A 20,358-nucleotide genomic window follows, 5' to 3' on the forward strand; every position below is an offset into this window, starting at 1 on the left:
CGATATATCCAGATGTATAAAAACAAGAATTAGATGGCGATATTAAATTAAATAATTGTCTATTCGGTGATGTTTTGATTCGACGATCTCGCGATCTCGCAGGTGCAACGAACGAACGGGGAAATAAGAGAACCATACATCGTAGCTGAATACGATTAATCCGAAATTTATGATGGAAACCAACAGGTGTCGGCATACCGCACGGCCCTTTCGTTCCTCGTGTGTGTCCCAGTGTGTAACAAGGCGTACCACTCTACGCCGAAGGATTCGCCTAACCGATATGCGTGACTGCTCTTAAACGTTCGTTTCCGGTTTCCGGTATTATCGGCTTAATCAGATATGTTAATTGCCCGCGCAAATACGCGGAGATCGAGTAATTTTTTTAATATTTCAAGATCAACGATAAAGACGTTTTTGTTTTCATAAAATAATATATTAAATGTGTTGAGATTTTACAGAGTATGCTTCTTATCTCTCTACCTCGATAGATTAAATATCTGATAGATTCATATTAAGATGTCTGATTTATTTGTAGATAACGTTAAATTTACCATTGTAAGATTTTCAAATTTTCAATTTAACATGCGGTAATAATTTTAAAATTAATTTATCATGTATCTTATGGATAGAAATTAAAATTATCGTTTTAATTACTAACGCAAAAATTAAAATCAGTTAAACACGGCTATTCTTAACTATTATTTTCCATACAGAATATTATATCTTTAAAACCTTTTTCGCTATTTTTTACCTGTAATCCTCCTCGTTGCTGACATAATCGGGCGGTATCAAATGCCAAGAAGCGTCGTAACAATCATCGTATCCGGCTGCCATTTTTCTTCTTTTTCACTAAATCGATTAATGAACGTGCTCGTTTCTGTAGCCGACACAAAAAGTTGAAAAATATCCCGCAGCTTTTCCGGTCAAAAACGTATCTCCGCCGGCTGATTCATCAAAAAAACAGCCGAAAGAATTCTTTGACGATTTCGAATATTGCTTCAACAAATAAATCTTTTTCCGGACGCGATGGATCTGCATTTCATGCTCACGTTCCTCGAAAATCCGACGCGTATTTCGCATGAAGAGTCATCTCATATTTTCCTGCGACACGAATTCTATTTTCCGATGAACTTAAACAAAGCGCAAGAAGGGAAGTGATATTCATATGATGTGGATTACATAGCTTCAAGAACTTCTGAAAAAATTGATTTTACAAGCATTCATCGATGCTAAAATAGATGTAACGAACTAATAATAACGCGATCACCAATTGTCGGAATGTGAAAAAAATTTTTCTCGATAGTGAGTTCACAAAAAATTTTCACTTTTTTTTTTTAACGTCCTTGTGCATTATCTATATTTGTTGAAGAAGCGATTCGACACTCGAAAGAGGAATTTAATGGAAATTATCGTGGAAAATAACACCGAGATTATAACTCTCGTCCAACTCGTGATAGCTTTACTGAGAACTTTGTGGCAATATATCGATCACCTATATATTGTATCAAAAATATGGCTACCTGATAGGAGCTCCGGCAACCTTATCAGTGTGATAACACTCTACATAGATTAGTTTGACTACCGCAAATCATAACGTTGAAAGGGACCAAAATATTATCAAGTTTTCTCGATCTCTGATGATGCATTTGCATTCATTATTTCCCTCTGTTTTATATGTTTGAATACATTTCCAAAAAAATCAATTTTTTTTCTTATATATAATTAATCTATTATTATCATGAATTCACAAATTGAAAAGCATGATAGCTTCACGAATACGCAATATAATAATTTTTTAATTTTGTTTATGCTATTAAATAAAATACTTCTCTCACGTACACATTGTGTATATAAATATGAAAGATATATTATAGATAAATATACTGTACATAATGTAGATTATATATATCCAAAATGCGTTGCATTATTATGTATATACCGAAAAAAAAGATTGGCTGCTGTAGTAAATTAGATAGTAACTCTGGTGAAAATTTTTCTCAGAATTTTTCATATAATTTTTCAGAATTTTTATATAATTTTATATAACTTTCTCACATTTTTTTATATGAATTGGAACATTTCTCAGAAAATCTACATCTTTTTTCAGAATTTTTTGTATGCGTTAATTATGAAACAATAAGATTTCTAAGATTTTTTGTAAGTATAATTTCTGAAGAAATGTTATAAAATCTAAAAAATTTAAAAATATTTTTTAAAAATTATGTGATGAAAAATATTTCAGAATATTTCAGAATTCATTTATATAAAAAATTCTGAGAAAAGATGTAAACTTTCCGAATATTTTTGAGTATTTCTGAAAAATTCTAATTACATTGTATAAAAATTTAAAAAATTTCCACCAGAAAAAAATGTGACATAGTATTTTAATTGACTGCAGCAGCTAATTTTTGCATTAGCCTATTCATAATGTTAATATACGATTTCGATAGGCTACGCAATCAAAAATTGGCTACTGAAACTAATTAAAAATGCTATGCCATATTTAGCCAATCTTTTCTTTCGGTGTACGTAGTTATTAATCTTATGTTAAGATTAAAAGACGGAAAGTCTTTATCTGTCATTTGTGACTATAACTACAAAAAGAGAAAAAAGAAGAAAATTGTAGATTGCCGTATCTATCACGTGTAAAATGATTTTATCGTGCATTACTAGGTTAGGATTTTCTACTAGACTATGCTGACACAGCATAATTTCAGCAAACAAGCGTTTTTATTATTATTATTATCGATATATTATTTTATCATTCATTATGTTGTTTTGTTATATTATTTGTAGTATTTTGTACAATTGCCAAGTTTTATTCTCAAGTTGAGCGCTTCAGTATTAATACAATATATATAGTTAATCGCCGAAAAAATTATCATTTGGAGTATATTCCAGCATAAAATCATAGAAAGAAAGAGAGAGAGAGAGAGAGAGAAAGAGAGATAAAAAAAATTCATATAACAATGTTGCGAATTCCAATTGAAAAACAATAACTATAAAAAGTAGTAATCGGCTAATTGTACTTGACAGTCAGTTGTACCGTATACAATTTGTTAATGACAAGAGACCCTCGAGATGAAGTATCCACGGCTTACCGACAAGTGCTACCGAACGAAGCCCGCTACGAGTGCACTTGATAAAGTAACATCGTTTCCCTCACTATCTGTAATTATTTATGCAGTGGTTCGCACAGATAAGCCAATCTTCGCGTAACGTAATATTAATAACTGTAATTATTGCGGCAGACACCATCTCGCGTAAGAAAAATCGCGTTAGGCGTTATCATAAAAATCAATGACATTAGATGATGAAAACTACTATTTATGGAAAAATTATTTAATGCGATGCAATCCATGATAATGCAGTTTAATCATATCGCAGGATGTCGTCGTCGTGTGTGTAATTTTTTCGTTAAATTTCCAGAACGCCACGTGACACCATTTATCTATCCATCCAGCACATCTATAACATATGGGTCTAATCTCCGCTTATCGCAGTTAAAGATAAGAGTAAGTTGTTGCGTTGCAAAAATGGACGCGCTCGCAGTATCTCTAATAATTTTATGAAAAGGTGGGATAAAGAAATTGCGAACGTGATCATAGTGTGTAAAAGATTGATATAATTTTGAGCAACACAAAAATTCATGACTTGAAAGATAAGGGGATTGTAACGAGTAATCAATCATTTTGCCTGCTATTGATTTAGATTATTTTTATCATCGGTTGTGTATTGATGATGCGTATTATGAGTCTTAGTTGATATAATAATGCAATAAAACATTAAATAATTAGTAAAAAGCATATTTATACGGTTAAATAATTTATTATCGTAAGATCAACAATGTCTACATTTAAAAATATGAAATAATCTCTGTTAAATATACATTCACAAAAAGGAAGATAGTATATTATTCGTTACAATATCTTAAGTAGAGATTATAAAACCTATACATTACACCGCCGTGCCGATTTTTGTGCATTTTGATGATCGAAATTAAAATAATCAAAATTAGATACAAACAAATGAGCATCTGCAATTTATTCCATGATCATCATTGGCTGAGAAATCGTTTCGAAAGAAGAATATATACTGAAACAAAAGATTGGTTGCTGCAGCAATTTAGATGGTAAAATATGACATAGCATTATTAATTGGCTGTTTCAGCCATTTTTTTTTTCATTAACATATACGTTAAATATTTTTATTATACTGTTAAAAAGAATAACATAATTATAACTTAAAATGCTAAATTGAAAAAGTTAATGCTTTAACACGACAGTGCTTTAACTAATGTATGAAACTATGATATTTTTGTTTCGCTTTGAGACATAGACTTAGAAAATATTGACTTACGAAGCGTTTTGTATACGTTTATCTCAACGTATATATATTTTTTAAGTATAAAGAAAAAGTTTAAAATTTGCATTATACAAATATGCACGTCGGTAAAAATGAACTTATGTTGATTTCTTACTATAACATTTATTTGATAAATAAGCGAATATAATCTAAAAAGAGAACCAATTCAACATGTTTTGGAGATAACACGTAAAACTTTATATATTTTCGCACGTGCTACGTTTTGCACTATCGCATTGTATAGAAACAATATTCAATTTATAATCGCAATTATGTAATTGTCAAAAGAGAGGCGATTTTTTGTCCAAATACACTGAAAGAAATAATTGGCTGCTGCAGCAATTTAGATAATAAAATAGCATTTTTGATTGGCAATGTCAATATATGATTTCGATAGGTTAACGCAACTGAAAATTGATTGCTGTAATCAATCAAAAATAGTATGATATATTTTATCATCTAAATTATACCAGCCAATTTTTTCTTTCAGTGTATGATAATGCTTCCGTATTTCACGTATTGCTGCGATATAGATGTAGTTACATCCACTTGTCTATAAAGTTTCCGTAATTTTGTAAAGCTTATCACTCAATCAGATTAAAAAAAATCAACCAGATTCAAGCTTATCACTCAATCAGATTAAAAAAAAATCAAAATACATATACATTTCGGAGATACGAATAAAAAAATGATTGTTCAATTAATCTTCCGTTATTTAAGTGTGGTTTCAAGTAACATGCGGATTTAAAGTGATTTAGGATTAGTAAATATTATTACTTTTTCCTCTCACATCTCGTGTAGACTATAATTATTATAGAGAACGTTATTATAGAGAATGATTGAGCTCGAGTGAACGCGCGGTAATGATGATGTATTTTGAATCAGTTATACTTTGGACAATTACAATTCAGATGAAATTTTCCAGAGAATGCAAGCGTCTCTAAATGACGAATTTTTATAAGCATTTTAATTCGTTAAATAATTTTTAAAAGTAATAATTGACGAGCGACTGCGATGATTCGAATCTATACAAACGATCTATACAAACTCGACTTCCATTCAGATAAACGTTTTGATTATCTGATATCTCTTTATTATATCTTGACAACGAACAGTTATCTATTATTCGAAATCATGTTTAATCTTCAACAATTGCGTAACCGTCAATGACGTTTGATACGACGCGATATTGTATATCACGTAGTGGTTTCTTGTCTCGAAGAAAAGCTTTCATTCTTTTCTTTCCTCTTCTCTCTTTCTCTATCTTCTCTTTTTTGTTTTGTTTTTGTTAATTGACTATTTTTTCTTGCGACGACTCGTGCGCTTACCTTTGTGACTCAGGTTTGTACTGTGCTTCTCCACTATTGCGTCGTTGTTATTAGTCTGTCTGGATTTCGAGTCTATTAAAAAAATTAATTAATTCTTTGAAGTAAATAGACTTTGAAATAAGTAGATTCATAATTAACTCTGGCTATACACATTGAGGTCTCAAAAACTCCAATGCAATTTGCTAAATCGAGATTTTTTTCGTATTTCGAACATTTCTTCTCCTTTAAACCTATATATCTCGAAGCTCTTTAATTCTATCGACTTTTATACATTATTAACTTGTTTCTTAATTAATTCTCTATTGATTAAAAAAAAATTAATTGAAATGTGTTCATTTCTATGAAAATTATAATAACAAATATAGATGGGATTTCAGAGACCCGAGTGTGTATATTAAGAGAGAGAGAAAAAAAGTATGTTTAGAGAGGATTAATAAATTTATTTTAAAGGATTAGTAAATTTGATAATACAGTTGTGAACCAACTTATACAAAGTGCGTAATTAGAATGTTATACCTGAAATCATTGATGCTGAGAATCGTGCTTCGTCATTGTTAAATCTTTTGTCTTTAATATTTTTCTTGAGACACATTCTAAATAATTAATAATTTAAATATAATTAATAATTTGAATATAACTTTATTTATTTAATATATTGCGATTATATGCGATATTCGTTGCCGCGACGATAGTTTTTCTTCGATTTACTACAAAGCTGATTGATGCCATTACATATATATAAATAGCTTTTACTAAATAATATCGAATATTACGCGCGAACGCAGAATTACGCATATCATTTTAGCAAAGTGTTATGTTTAATGATAATTGGATTACTTCAATGGATTCAATTTTATGTAGGAATATCATAAAATAAAAGAAAAAAATTTTGTTTATTGATTTTTATTTATGGACATATCATATTTTACTTGTTTAACAATGATGAAATACCTTTTAACATCACAAAAAGAATCTAAAACGTATTAAACGTATTGAGATTGATAAATTCGATTTGTGTCCAATTAAGTGGATAACAAAATCATGAGATTTAATTCTAATGGATTACTTCTTCTAGAAATATCTTAAATAATTACTAATATTTTAAACGCAAACAATACAATAAAGAAGAGTACAATTCCTTTCATGGAAGGATTAGCCACAATTATAAATAATTAGAAAGTCCAGTTGTAAACATGTGTAATTAAAATGTGCACTAAAAACTATTGCGAAATGTTTCCAAAAATGTAATTATAATGTTTCTGTGCTAACGATATATGCACATTTTATCCAAAGTTCTAAATATCATCAAATTAGTTATGCAATTATAATCAAATCCATTTTATTTGTAGTTATTTAACTTTCTCTAAGTAATTTGCAGAAAATAGTTGATTAGATAAACACAACTAATGTACAAATAATATTTTTTCACATAAGCATTTTGAATGGTGCCGGAAAATAATATTACTTTCAAAAATCGTATTTACAAAACGTATTAATATTTATAAAATCGTATTAACCTTCAATACAAACGATTTAAACTTTGTTGTACTTTATGATCGTTACTGTTGAGGAAACGAATAAAATAATAATAATAATAATAAATAATCACACCATTTTTTAAAACTCTTATGTCGAAAATTAATATCACATATAATCACACATTAAATATAAAATAGAATTATTTATCGCGTATAATATGTACAAAACACATGTATCATAAATATAAGAGTGGTTATCTGTGACTATCGAGCCGAAACTCGATCCTCGATTGTCCTTTTGCCAAGTCGCGTAACAATAATGTTTATCGAAATGCTTGCGGCTTGAGTTTCGGCTCGAGTTGCAGCTCGATAATCTGGACGTACCCTAATAATACATGTAAAACAAGCAGCCTCTTCGATTGTAGAGGTTTCCATATTTTACAATTTAATCGTCAATAATCACCCACATATATTAATTATTAAGTAACCATCCATCAATGCAACAATTTAACGCATATACTCATTATATGTACTTAAATGAAGGAAGCTCATTAAGTGTTACTTGAAAGCGAATTCACATGTGCATGTAAGAGTAACATAAGATAGCGAAAAGCCAGCTCTAGTCGAGAGATCGTAGCCACAAAAGATGCAGACGCGTGGAGAATCACTTACATTTGGCGATCGATACCGATAGGTCCTTCGGTATGTCACTATCCGAATCAGAGCTGACTGGCGAATAGAAGGTCGGATTGCCTTCTTGACTGGATCTGTCGGACGTACAACACTCTAACGAATCGATACGCTGCAAAGTCGCGAAGCGCTCTTCTACCTTATCGCAGCTCTCCTTGGCCGACGATCTCTAAATTGAACAAGCTCGTTGAACATTTACACATTATGAAGAATTTCATTTCTAAAGTGTCATCAACGTTTTTTCGATTCCGTTTCGTTCATACCGCGCGAAAAATTGTGTAGAGCGAATTTCATACACACGGATATAAAATATTATAAATTGCTGTTTGCATTTCGTTCTGTTTGATGGAATAGCTAAAAAATATAGTACGGCAGAATTTATTAAATGCAAAAATATTGCGCGTTTACTTCGCTTGTGTATGCGCTCTCTCGTTTAGAATGTAATCCTGAGTAAACACAAGGCAGCCATGTATCGAGGAATACTTGTTTTATTCCTCATTCTTCGATCATAAAAACAATTCGATCATAAAAACAAGAGCATTATTCAAAGATGTTTACCTTTTCGCAAGCCGGTTCGACGAGTTTCTGGTTAGAAGCCAATGTGAAAGTTTGCTCGGCATTCAAAAACTGCTCGATGATCGTCTTTTCATTGAACGCTTTTGAGTCTTTAATGATGTCGCGAATCTCATTCGGGGACACGTCATCGTTGCTGTTCTCACTGTCACCACCGATACTGTCCGTATAGCTCGACGAATATTCGTCTGGCTAAAAAGACGATAGCAAAAACGTAGCCAGATAAATCTTTCCTATTGTGTAGTAAAAGCACATATATGTGCAACATTAAATATATAAATAAAACAAGCAGCGTATATCGTCGAAGTTGCGGGCTATCTATTGAAGAAGAGTCAAGTCATCGAGCTTTTTTCGAATCCGTAAATTGACTGTGAACGTGAAACTGTTTGGATTATGAATTTGACAATATCGATATAATCCAGAATGATAAAATGAATATTAAACAAAAATATAGAACTTGCCTCAAAATCTTCATCGTCCTCACTATTTTCCAAAGCGAGTCGATTAATCTTTTCAATCAGAGTTTCCTCCCTCTCTTCTTTTTCCTCTTCCTCCTGCTTCTTTTCTTCCGATTTGCACATTGAATGTTTTGATGCAGTCGTAGAATCGATTGATTCTGCTACTGACTTTTCTTCCGGTTTTTCTTCTGACTTTTCTTCCGATTTTTCTTTGGATGTCGTTACCTTAAAAGAATTTTTTGTTGTTTTATTGAATATTTTATTGTGTATTTTAATATAACAAGAATAATTCTTAAAACAATAAAGTAATCACGAATACATTTGATTTTATATTTACGATAATAGCTGTTTTCCATTTACACACAAGTGAAACTGAGTCTAAAGTGAGTATTTCATACTCAGATTAATGACGTCATTACTTACTTTGGTAAAAAGTTATCGCATGACGAGTTCAATTTTACTTTTAAGGTGAATTACGAGACTCACTTAAAGCACATGGTCTCGATCTTGTGCAGATTATAGGTAAAAACTCAGTTGTATCTCATTTGTCAGAGTGCAAAAAGAATGCTCATTCAACTGAGTTTATGACATCATAAGTGAGAATTATGTAATGGAAAGCAACTAATCTCAGAATCCGTCAAAAGATATCAATTTTTAGAATAAATAGTTAGAAATTCTAAATTTCTTGGAGAGAAATCTCATTCCAAAAGAGTGAAAATATTGTCATTATTGAAAAAGAATGAAAATATTTGCACTCTTGAATAGGAATGGCAAATTTTTACTCTTTTGGAATGAGATTTACTCCAAAGAATTTCTTCACTTCTTTTTTGGAGTGAATCTCATCCAAAATATGAAATCTCATTAAAAAAAAAAAGAGTGACAGTATTTTAACTCTTGGAATGAGATAATTTCACTCCAAGAAATTCAGAGAAACATTTATAAAAGATATGTCCGTAAAACAAAACACTTGAATGAAATACTCGGAGAAAAGATGGGTCATAGTATCTTCAAGTAATTGTACAATTGGATACATGTGATTTACGCTTGCACAGGATAAGATACTATTTTATTTACTGGATCGGAATCGAGGTTGTTACTAATATAAATTTTAGGCAGTGATGACGGAGAGGATTTGGATGTATTCAGGTAGGATAAACTCGAAAATCAGACCTGATGAACCTGATCAAGGCCTTCTTCATCAAACCTTATTCACGATCTCTTGTTCTACCACCAAGATTATCGTATTAATTTTATTATCTTTGCATTCACTACGTTTCACTGCAAAAAATGTACATCTTACCTTGAGCTTATACCTCTCCTTCTTGTCTTTCTTCATTGCATTATGCAAATACTTACGATGTTTTTGCACGAATTTTATCTGTCGAAAAAGTTTAATAAATAATAAGTTAAATAATAAAGAAAAAAATAATTGAACGCGAATGAAATAAAACAAACGATATTAAGTAACTTTTTTACGAAAACATTCATCTTATAATGGAAAAATTAATGTGTTGTAAAATTTGGACTTATAAGTGTTTAATTTTACAGTATTAAAATATTTTACTCTTGTCTTAATTTTTTTAACACTTAAACGATGTTTGAGTTATTAATTTTTTTAATAAACAAAATGTATTTGGATTTAAAACATTTTAAACGTTTAAAATTGAAATATCTTTTATTATTAAACGTTTGCTTTGCAAAGATGTTTTAAACCGTAAACATTTTAAATACTGCATTTTTAGTGTTTTTGTTGATTATTTCCTTTTGAAATTAATAGTTTTTATTAATCCTTACTGAACAAGGTCGATGACCTAGTGACGATCGAATGATTCTTGTTCGTGTAAGTTCTTTGAGTTTTCCGATAATTATAAATTATACTACATTTTATTTTTTAAAAATGAAGTTTCAATATTTATTTTAGAAAGTTGAAAGTATGGTAAATTTAGAGAATTTTTTGAACCGTTTTGAAACGGAAGAATTTTAGTGATCCATGTTTGGATGAATGAAGCATTAAATTTTACTTTGTATTGTAAGAGTTAAGCAATATTAATATTAAAACTGTGAAGATGGCATACCATTTCACTTGATGTGATTTTAGGATAATTGAATATGAAAGCACCTATATTAACTATCACTCTGATTAAACGTAACATCATTAAGCACGGCAAGAATAAGAGCCATGGCAATGGTCTCACAAGTTCCGTTTTTCCCAATTCTTTTTCATCTGAAATATAGATCCAATTCAGTCGTCGAAAAAAGTACACATTTTTCATCGTTTATCGTTAAAATGATGAAAAAATATACTTAATGAAAAAATGATTCGTAAATCGCACCTTCGATATTCTGTTCAGGCAGACTCCATTCCATACACTTCTCTACGAGCGATAGAAAATAATCCGTATATTTCAGTATTGTCTGACGTAATTTGCTTTGTAACATGATTGCAATAATCTCAATTCTACCAAGTACAATTTTCTTGCGGCTGTCTCGTTGACTGTTCCATAAACGATACGAGCGAATATTAATAATAATTTACTCGATCGATCGGACGTTTATTTAGATATATTTCTTAACAAATATAATTTTGATATGCTTACTTTGTTTGATGAACTTGCCGTATCGGAAGTAAATCAATGCCTAGAAAGACTTCTTTTTTCCTTCTTATTATTGGCTCTGCAATCTGACTGGTTAGTACTGGGTCACTGAATGATTTTCGAAATCGTAAAATCTCGGAATGCAATGCATCGACCACCTCGAACCTCGAACCGAACAGATGTAACAAAAGGATGATCAGGATGATGCAATCAAAATAGAAATGGCGATTTGACGAAGCGCCCCTTCAAACACTGGGCGCCTGCAACTACACTTCCGCATTGCATGGACGCACGTTCAGATGAAGCGACTATTACTCGTATTCATAATCAGACCTTATATTTAAAGCTTCCTTAAATTTATCTTTAGATATTCTACGAATTATCTCATTGGCTGCTGAGCATCTAAAGATAAATTTAAGAAAGTCTTAACTACAAGGTCTATGAATACGGGCATATAGGTGCGTTTGAGGAGATGCTATTAGCGCTTGTGTCATTCTATCTTCGTTTTACTAAGATAGAACTTCTAAGATAGAATAATATAAAATAATCCCCGAATACCATATAAGTGTGTAATGCAATTGCACAGTCGAAGCCGGCAATGCCTAGAAAGACATTTGAAATCGCATACGCATACGCATACGCAAACAGTTTGTTCACTTTAGGGCTCTTACAGACAAGCGACTATGAGTCAACGCGATGCTACAAATGCTTTACAGCAATTTTTGATTGGTCAATTTGTAAAATTCTTTTTTCTAATTGGCCAACTAAACGCTTTAAAGCATTTGTAGTGAGATTTTGACTGCAGCCTTTGTAGCGAAATTTGCGACACTTTTCTCTGTAATTAACTCCGTATGAAAAGATTGGCGCTTTCGATTGTGGTGCTACAAAGTCACTCGTCTGTAGGAATTACACTTAATTAAGGCGAGAGTAAGATTACAATAACGTCAGATTTCTTTAAAAAAAAAAATATCAATTGTTGGAGCATATAACAAAAAAAACAGGATAACCTGTGAAAATAAGTCGATTATTCAAGAAAAGATTTTTTTTCTATTATAAATGAATTTTTCTTTTATGACGCGGAAAACATAAAAGTATATTTATTCAGAGATTGTCGATGACACAGATTGATGTAGTAACTTTTAATATTATAGATCGTTTATTTTTATCATCTATAAGCAAATATTGAATATAGATTCAATAAAGATTTGAATACAAAATGTGAATGCTTGCGTACTTGAATAATGTTTATATATGGGGACAATCTGTTGATGATAATTCGCGATCAGAAATGCATGAATAAAAATTTCTTTCGTTAAATCTTAATGATTTAAGTTAAATAATGATTCTAATGACTCAGAAATGCAAAATAGACAGTGAAGAAAACGATGATGATAAATTATTATCGGGAAAAGCATGACCTTAGAGTGGGCCGAAAGAAATAACGATGTATTTTCATGGTAAAACACAATATATGTATATAATCACAAACAATTTTAGCGTCTCACTGAAAAATATCTAAAAGTTTTACGGATTTTATCACACGGCATTGATCTACGCGTGCAATTTAAAGCAATTATTCGCTTAAATATATATGTTGTATCGATATCCATAACTGTATAAGATATCCAGAAATTCTTATAATTTCCAAGAAATTATAAGATATAGTTATAAGATTATGTTAGAAAATTATAACAAAATCAATTTTTTATTTTCAAATATATTGCAAAGAAAATAAACTTAAAAATAATTAAGTTTAAATTTAAATTACTTCAATGTCAATTTCAACTTTAAGATACAGCTTAATATAGTCAGATAGATATTTTTATTTATCTGCATGTATCGATTTGTTTACAGAAATGTGATAACATTTTTTGCAAACTTATAGACGAAGATAATCTTTGCTAAGTATTCACGATGGAATTTAATTTAGTTCAATTTTTACGAGATTGAGCACATCTATAATTTTAAAAATCCCGTCAGAAAAGTGCTGCGTGCACGACATGATATATAGATAAAAAATTACTAAGTTTTATCAAAGAAAATTTTCCCGCATACAAAATTTTGTGATGTATCAGATATTGATAATTTAATGTAGTTTTCCTCTCGCATGTCAAATAAATGTTAAATGGACTTATCGCGATATTAATAGAATATTATATAATAATTTGTCACGAAAAATGTTAAAAGCATTTAGGAAGTTATGTGTGTGTTAAAACAAACATGTTGATGTATTTAATTTCAATTTGTTCTGAAGTCTGGTATTGAATCTTTATAATATAAAATTTATTGTGTAGATTGACTAATGGATATAAAATAATTAAATGGATTTATTAATGGATATATAATAATAATTTAATTGATTGACTGATAATTAGATTTTTAAATCAATTAATGTGATGTAACATAACTTCAACTTTAGAATACTTTAGATTAGCGAAGTGTCAATATTATTAATAGGCGCAATTAAAGTTTTTCGAAGCTATTCGTTCTAATTTTTAATGTTGAAAGATTAGAGGGCAAAATTTAAAAATTAAAAACATATCATTAGTAATATAATATTTGTACAGTGTTCATAAAATTTTCTTTGGTTGTACCTTAATTTAAAGTTAAACAGAAGAGTATGATCGAATAATATCTTAAGCAATAGAAAGTTTACATTACATGTCGAGAGATAACCAAGAATTGTCTGTGTGCTGTCTAGTAAAAATCTAATTCTACCGTTTTATCATTGACTCGTACAAGTCATTTCGTTATCGTAATGTTTGTCTCTTTCGGCATTTATCATGTTTTCGTTTAGTTTATATAGCAGTCTTGTTGACCGTCAAACTTTGTATTGCTTATAATGTAACAGAAAAAGGTGATTTTCTTCCGTTCAGTATATAATAAAGTGAGTGTGTCCGCATATACATGTGAGTAATTGGAGAGAATGTGAAGCTATATGCTATTTCAATAGAGCTTTGGACAAAGCTATCCCGATTGCTATAAATTATGTATAACAGTATGACAGTATAAAATCGATTATTATTCTTCGAGGTGTATCTTACAAATAGCGTATTTAAAAAAAAAAAAATTTGCAAAAATTATTCGACAATAAATTATAAGCATCTTCTAAGGCATTCTCTTATTGCATTAAAGATTACATTTGATCATTAATTGATAACAGTGACGAATTTTCTTGCAAACGCAACAATTACGAGAGAAATAAACAGTAAAAATAAAAATTAATCATATAGGTGCAAATTATTTCGTCTCTGTTGATAAATTGACTGACTCGATGGACTTCGTTTTTATTTGTTAAAATCTAATATATCGTTGAATTTATCAGATAATTCGGTCGAATGTTTATAAATGTTTGGGTCAGAAAGGACAGATTTTGAAATAGCATCATACACTAGTCAATACATAAATCTCCAGTTGATTTCAATGCTATTTATCAAATATCGAAAAATCTTAATTAAATAATCGATTTTTTCAGTTATATAAAAATTGGTACATATAATCTTTCTTAATACATTGCATAACAATCTGTTTGAAGCACAGAATAAAGAACTTTTCCATCAATTATTGATAAGTTTTTTAAGGGGATACAAAGCATGATTTTTGCAATCTGTCTATAAACTTTAACTCTAATTACCTCTCCCGTTGCAAATACAAAGACTGGATAGAAAACTATTGTTGCTACCACTGCTAATTGTAATCTTTGTCACAATCACGTGCTGTAATGTCTCAGAAACGATGTTCTGTGAGATTGTTGTGGAAGCTGTACTTCTGTATACTCGAGCACGCGCGAACGAGCCGACACGGGACTGCGAAATGTTGAGCGCGAACTGGGAAAGCAGAAGTTTCACGGACAGTAACGTAACAACAATTAAGAGCACATAAGCGGCGCCTTAAGAGCCCATAGTTTTTAGAACTTAGACTTCAGAGAAGAGAATCAAGCCTGCAACATGATGCATCTCTTCGACAGATTGCACGTGAGCTAATTAGTAAATATGCATCGCGAAATACACATTTCTAGCAAAACAGTACAAAGAAATGCATCTGCCACAGTTAGAAAAAGAAAATGAGACTTCATCTTAAATCTATTGACAGAAGAGTATCATAAATTTTTCATCTGATCAATTCGGAAAAATTATTAAGTTAAAATATATTCGTACTTATTATTAGTAATATTTAAAAATTTTTCAAATATTGTTCGTGAATCTTTGAAGCACATCTTCATGAATTTTTTTCCTTGGCTAATTACGAGATTTACAATCACATTGTTTCGCTATTAACATATATACTTTATATCTCTAATATACATCTTGCAATAATACATGAAAAAAATTATGCCTCATTTATTACATCATGTGTCTACATCAAAATTAATTTTTTACGGATAATTTATCTGATAAACAGCTTTGTTTCTTATAAGGTTCTAATTCTACTAGATAATTACACGATTGCAATTTAGTATTATTCAAGGCTTTTCTCTCTTTCTTTCTCATATGACCTCTCGCGAATTTTAATTAAAAAATTATAATTACATATTTTACTGCGTATCAAATATATCGAAATATTCGAATACATTCGAGGATTCGAAAACAATCGAGTCGATTTTATTAAACGTTTATTATATCGGCATTAAAATTTTAAATTTTGAAGCACATATGCGCGCATACAGAGCGATGAACAGCTAGAGCGCAAGCTAAACTGTATTCTTCTTTGCTGGAACTTAATAAAGATGTAGCACGTAACGCAAATTATATTCTAGACAATTATATCACGATAATCAACGCTTCTCGCTTAAATTAATTCGATTATGACGCATCTACAATCAATGTTGATCTCGACTGTCGAAACCAATATTATATTGAAAGCACACACACATGTCAAAAACATGTAAGCGTTCGCAAAACGTCTACATGTCGTAACTCTTTCGCTCGTTGTTCCTCTCATTCCTCTGCTCTCGGAACATATAGATTTTACAAACTCTTTTTTTTTACGAAATGAGATATAGCAGCGTCATAATTGACAGTGCCTGTACGATATAATTGTAAAAAAAACATTTCGCGTTTATTCGTGCGATTCTGAGTATTATACCGGAATCTCAAATTCACCGCTTTTAAGGCCATTTTTATATCCCGAGAGACTGTCATGGAGATGCAAACATGATCGGTTCTTTTCTAAAATCGATTTTTACGGGATAAACATTAATAGATGAATCTTTCAATATCAGCTTTAACTTTAAGTTTTTCATATCTTTGTAAGTCAGTAATCGCATAAGCGTACCATTTTGTCTCGCAATCTGTCTTCACGAAGCGCACACTATTTAATTTATTGAAATCAAAATATCTGAACTATATGCGCGTGGTATTTATGTTCTTACAAATATGTTATGTAGTAGTTTCTATGTTGAGACGCAGATAGAATATCAAAGCGGAATTGAATTTTTAATTATTAATATTATGTATATCCAAATTATTTTGCTGACGATGAAAAGCTAGTGTTTCACATGAAACTATTGAATGCATCAGCCATATTGCACATAGAAAACGAGTGGAACAAATTGAGCAGTTTTTGTTTGAACTCCTCAATAGGTTTAATGTTTTAGATAACTATAAATAGATTTCAAAAGGCAAAATTATTGACGGGGGCTTCGTGATTCATTATCGATTAAACTTAATACAATTACAAACAAAACACTCACGCATTAAAAAAATAGTAGTTAACGTAAGTCGCTACGTAACAGTACGGATGCAGATAACATTAATAGGCATCGGTATCCACATAAATTTTTGAGGGTCAATTCGAGAGCCATTGATCTTCGGAACTCTACCATTTTAACGCTATAAGGAATTGCAATAATTTGTGATAGATTACTAGTTGATTTTTTTCTTCTAATTTTCTCCATTTCTTTCCCTCTTTTAGCAACGGCCAATAAAGAACAAGTTATTCAAGTGCACTACTCAACTTAAATCTATTCTAATGTTGTGCGAATCTTAATGATTTCAGTGAACTTTATTAATAAAATGTATGCACAATCCGCGCAAAAACGGTTGAATTTGCTCATGTAAAATAGCTTATGTAATAATTATGCAAGGGATAATGATACTGGCTCACAGGCATGGTAAACTGAAACGCACTTGGATAATTTGCTGTTGTTCATTTCGATTACATCCGTAAATAAAAAAGGTTAATATTCCTCCTCATCGTCAGGCGCAAGTCCGTCACCTTCCAATTCCTCAGGTGGTGCAAAACCATCCTTAAAAAAAAAAAACGAATAGATTAAAGCATTTATTCAAAGGAATTCTTAGAATTATTATATAAATGTGAATTACCTCTGTTGCATAAAGGACTTCTAAAATTTTCTGTACAATAGGTGGAGGATCGCCGCCGTTGTCACAGTCTTGACACATGACTTCTATGTCACGTAATTTTCCAAAATAGAAATCTCTCTCCTTTTCCAAACCTTCGACTGACATTTTCAGTTCAACCAACTAAAATTATATTTCAATATTAAGAATCTTTAATTTAAACCGCATATATGAGAACACAATATTAGAAATCAAATGCTTATAACGGAAAATCAATTTGGCGCGCAATTCGAATGATTATAAATATGCATATACATATATAATACATATATGTGTGTGTATATATATATATATATATATATATATAATTCACATTAAATTCTTTAAGCATTAAAAATCCAGTTTCGACTAGTTTATAGGCGTTTTTATTTATAAGCATTTAATTCCTAGTAAAATATTTCATTAATTTTTGAAAGATACATAAAAAATATTTAAGTCTATTGAAAAAAATATACCTGTGCACTAAGTTCTTCAATTTTTCCGTTATCGCCACGGTTGCCAACTGTGTTTTTGGGAGGCGCACGGTACGGCTGCTGAACTTTATTTACTAGATAAAGAATAAAAATACATTTCTTTAAAATAATATCTTAAAATCATAAGTAAATATTTATACTTCTGTAACATAAATTAGAATATTTTTTTTGTGATTTATTTAAAAATTAAGAAAGCTATTTAAATATATAAAAATATACATGCTTTTTGTGCAAGCAAAACAAGGCATGCAGAAATACAGTTCAAAATCATGCACAATGTGTATTTTACAATTGTAATAAATAAATTTTACAGAAATATATATATATTCGTATATAGAAATAAAATCTTTATATCTTATTTATAATAAAAGAAAATTGCAAGGCAAGTGTGAAATGTGAGCCACTCTTATTAATTTGTATAATAATATAGTGTAAATTTTGATAGTGACAATTATAGAGTAATATAGACGATTATCATAAATTAGTGGAAATTATAGTATTTGTATCAAAGTGAGGGAACAATATATTATGATTACACATCTCATTCTTAGTTATGTGTCACTTTTCAAATTTTCCTGTATCTTAATAACCATTTTTTTCATAAATTGCAGTATTAATAAAACTCATTCAAATATTTTAATCAATGACACAAAAACTACACACACATAATTTACTCTATACTTTCCTCATATATCTCAGTATTAAAACATGTACGGAGCTAAAGAAGCAAAATACAAGTAACGAGAGTAAAAACAAAAAGAGATATTAAATTTCACCTAAAGAGTTTGTATCTGCACGCATGGTAGATGGATGTCCCTCACCTAAAGGCAAATTTTATTTCAAGTTATTGAGGGATATTATGTAATAATCCATAATTGAAACTCCTGTTGAAATATTTAACAAGGAGAAGTACATCAATTGATATCACGGATTCCTTATTATAAAATTACAAGACAGATTTGTCAGATCGTTTAATTCCCCTACAGACTTTGTATTTATTCTGTAATATTTACCTTGCCTGCTCTATATAAGATCAATCAGATTTTCATGTATCAAAGGATAATCAAGCAATCAAGTCAATATCAATTATTGATTAGTACAAAATCTATGTTATTAACGTACAAGTTTCAAATTGTATTTATAAAAAAAAAACCTATTCTTTTTTCATATTATTCCATTCTTTTTAATGATGTTAAAATTCAAAATTTTTTGCATCAAAGAGTAAAGTTATTAAATGATGTACCAGTAGTACGAGGAGCCGGTTTAGTCGAATTTATTGTGTCACGTGGAGAAGTACGTTTCGCGTTAGAACCACCACGAGGTGCATTATTTCCGCCACTACCCATAGGCTCTCCTCCTCGCATAGCAAGCGCATCATACGGCTCTGCTCCCGAGTAGTTTGCATCAAAGAATTTCTTGAACCATTGTAAAAACTCAAAGTTGTCTTGGAACCTGCCTTTCACCAGCCTATCAATTGGCACAATCTGCAAAGGAGGAGTGGAAGACGTGTGCAACAAAAGAATAAAACAAAATTAAATGTACACGAATTTCTAATAACGGTTCTATATTAAAATTAATCGATTTTAATATTAGAAAATAACTCCCTTACGACATTATTTAAAATAAACACTCTTGGAACTCTTCCTATCACTCTGTACAAAATCAGAATAAAATGTGAAACAATCTAATCTATGTATACATCTATGTATCTATATATTATACATAAGCTAGTATTTATAATTGATTCTTATATTGAAGACTGTTTAAGTACAGTCTCTAGATGTCACCAATTAGAGGGCCATATTAGTGTCTTAAGACATTACTTAGGATGGTCTTGTGATAAATGGAGTATGAATACCAGCCATAATAATATATAATGAATAATAACTGTACGAACGTTTTACCAGGGGAGATAAATTGCTAACTGTAATTGGAAAGAGAAAATAAAATATTCATCTCCAATGATAAAATGTTGGTATAACAATTAAGATTCACCTTGTATGTATGTATGTATGTATGTATATATACATATATATATAT

At 30.3% G+C, this 20,358-nt stretch overlaps 4 protein-coding genes across 13 annotated transcripts in view; 1 reads left to right on the forward strand and 3 right to left on the reverse strand.

Annotated features, from left to right (window-relative positions):
• The window catches only part of LOC108687889 (homeobox protein Nkx-2.2a-like), an 18,938-nt gene extending 17,575 nt beyond the window's left edge, over positions 1-1,363 (reverse strand). Inside the window, exon 1 of the mRNA XM_018193913.1 lies at positions 752-1,363. Coding sequence (XP_018049402.1) covers positions 752-834 — 83 coding nt within the window. The 5' untranslated portion in view covers positions 835-1,363. The remainder of the gene's footprint in view (positions 1-751) is intronic.
• A 2,605-nt stretch (positions 1,364-3,968) lies between these two features.
• LOC108687900 (myb-like protein X) lies at positions 3,969-15,223 on the reverse strand. Of its 2 annotated transcripts, none has more exons than XM_018193926.1 (10): positions 15,121-15,223; positions 11,490-11,651; positions 11,226-11,386; positions 10,968-11,116; positions 10,193-10,270; positions 8,896-9,117; positions 8,420-8,626; positions 7,844-8,030; positions 5,694-5,765; positions 3,969-4,095 (listed from the first exon to the last, which is right to left on the reverse strand). In XM_018193926.1, exons 3-10 carry the CDS (start codon positions 11,329-11,331, stop codon positions 4,058-4,060), a joined length of 1,059 nt encoding a protein of 352 aa, XP_018049415.1. In that variant the 5' UTR covers positions 11,332-11,386; positions 11,490-11,651; positions 15,121-15,223; the 3' UTR covers positions 3,969-4,057. The 2 variants fall into 2 exon arrangements, 1 of the variants encoding a protein (XP_018049415.1); XR_001931763.1 differs by lacking the exon at positions 3,969-4,095 and adding an exon at positions 6,210-6,286.
• LOC108687903 overlaps positions 14,061-20,358 on the forward strand; it is a 10,106-nt gene continuing 3,808 nt past the window's right edge. The window contains exon 1 of one of the 3 annotated variants that reach the window (XM_018193937.1): positions 14,061-14,395. The gene's annotated coding sequence lies outside the window, so the exon portion shown is untranslated. Of the gene's footprint in view, positions 14,396-15,406; positions 15,461-20,358 lie in introns of those variants that run through there. The other 2 variants (XM_018193939.1, XM_018193936.1) reach the window with 2 other exon arrangements.
• Positions 15,803-20,358, reverse strand: part of LOC108687901 (microtubule-associated protein RP/EB family member 1) — a 6,684-nt gene continuing 2,128 nt past the window's right edge. For 5 of the 7 annotated variants that reach the window (XM_018193932.1, XM_018193931.1, XM_018193927.1 and 2 more), the window contains 5 exons: positions 19,562-19,802; positions 19,095-19,139; positions 18,301-18,392; positions 17,810-17,968; positions 15,803-17,733 (listed from right to left, as the gene is read on the reverse strand). In XM_018193932.1, the coding sequence (XP_018049421.1) occupies positions 17,665-17,733; positions 17,810-17,968; positions 18,301-18,392; positions 19,095-19,139; positions 19,562-19,802 (606 nt within the window). In that variant the 3' untranslated portion in view covers positions 15,803-17,664. The remainder of the gene's footprint in view (positions 17,734-17,809; positions 17,969-18,300; positions 18,393-19,094; positions 19,140-19,561; positions 19,803-20,358) is intronic. The other 2 variants (XM_018193929.1, XM_018193928.1) reach the window with 2 other exon arrangements.

Source organism: Atta colombica, unplaced genomic scaffold, assembly GCF_001594045.1.
Source record: "Atta colombica isolate Treedump-2 unplaced genomic scaffold, Acol1.0 scaffold22, whole genome shotgun sequence".
NCBI classification, from domain to species: Eukaryota; Metazoa; Arthropoda; class Insecta; order Hymenoptera; family Formicidae; genus Atta; species Atta colombica.

Coding starts and splice junctions, on each gene's coding strand:
- LOC108687900 (XM_018193926.1), bottom strand. CDS start 11,331: ATGTTACAAAGCAAATTACGTCAGACAATACTGAAATATACGGATTAT. Junction 11,117..11,225: donor GCCTGAACAGAATATCGAAG/GTGCGATTTACG, acceptor TCTATATTTCAG/ATGAAAAAGAATTGGGAAAA. Junction 5,766..7,843: donor ATCGGTATCGATCGCCAAAT/GTAAGTGATTCT, acceptor TTTTTTTAATAG/ACTCGAAATCCAGACAGACT.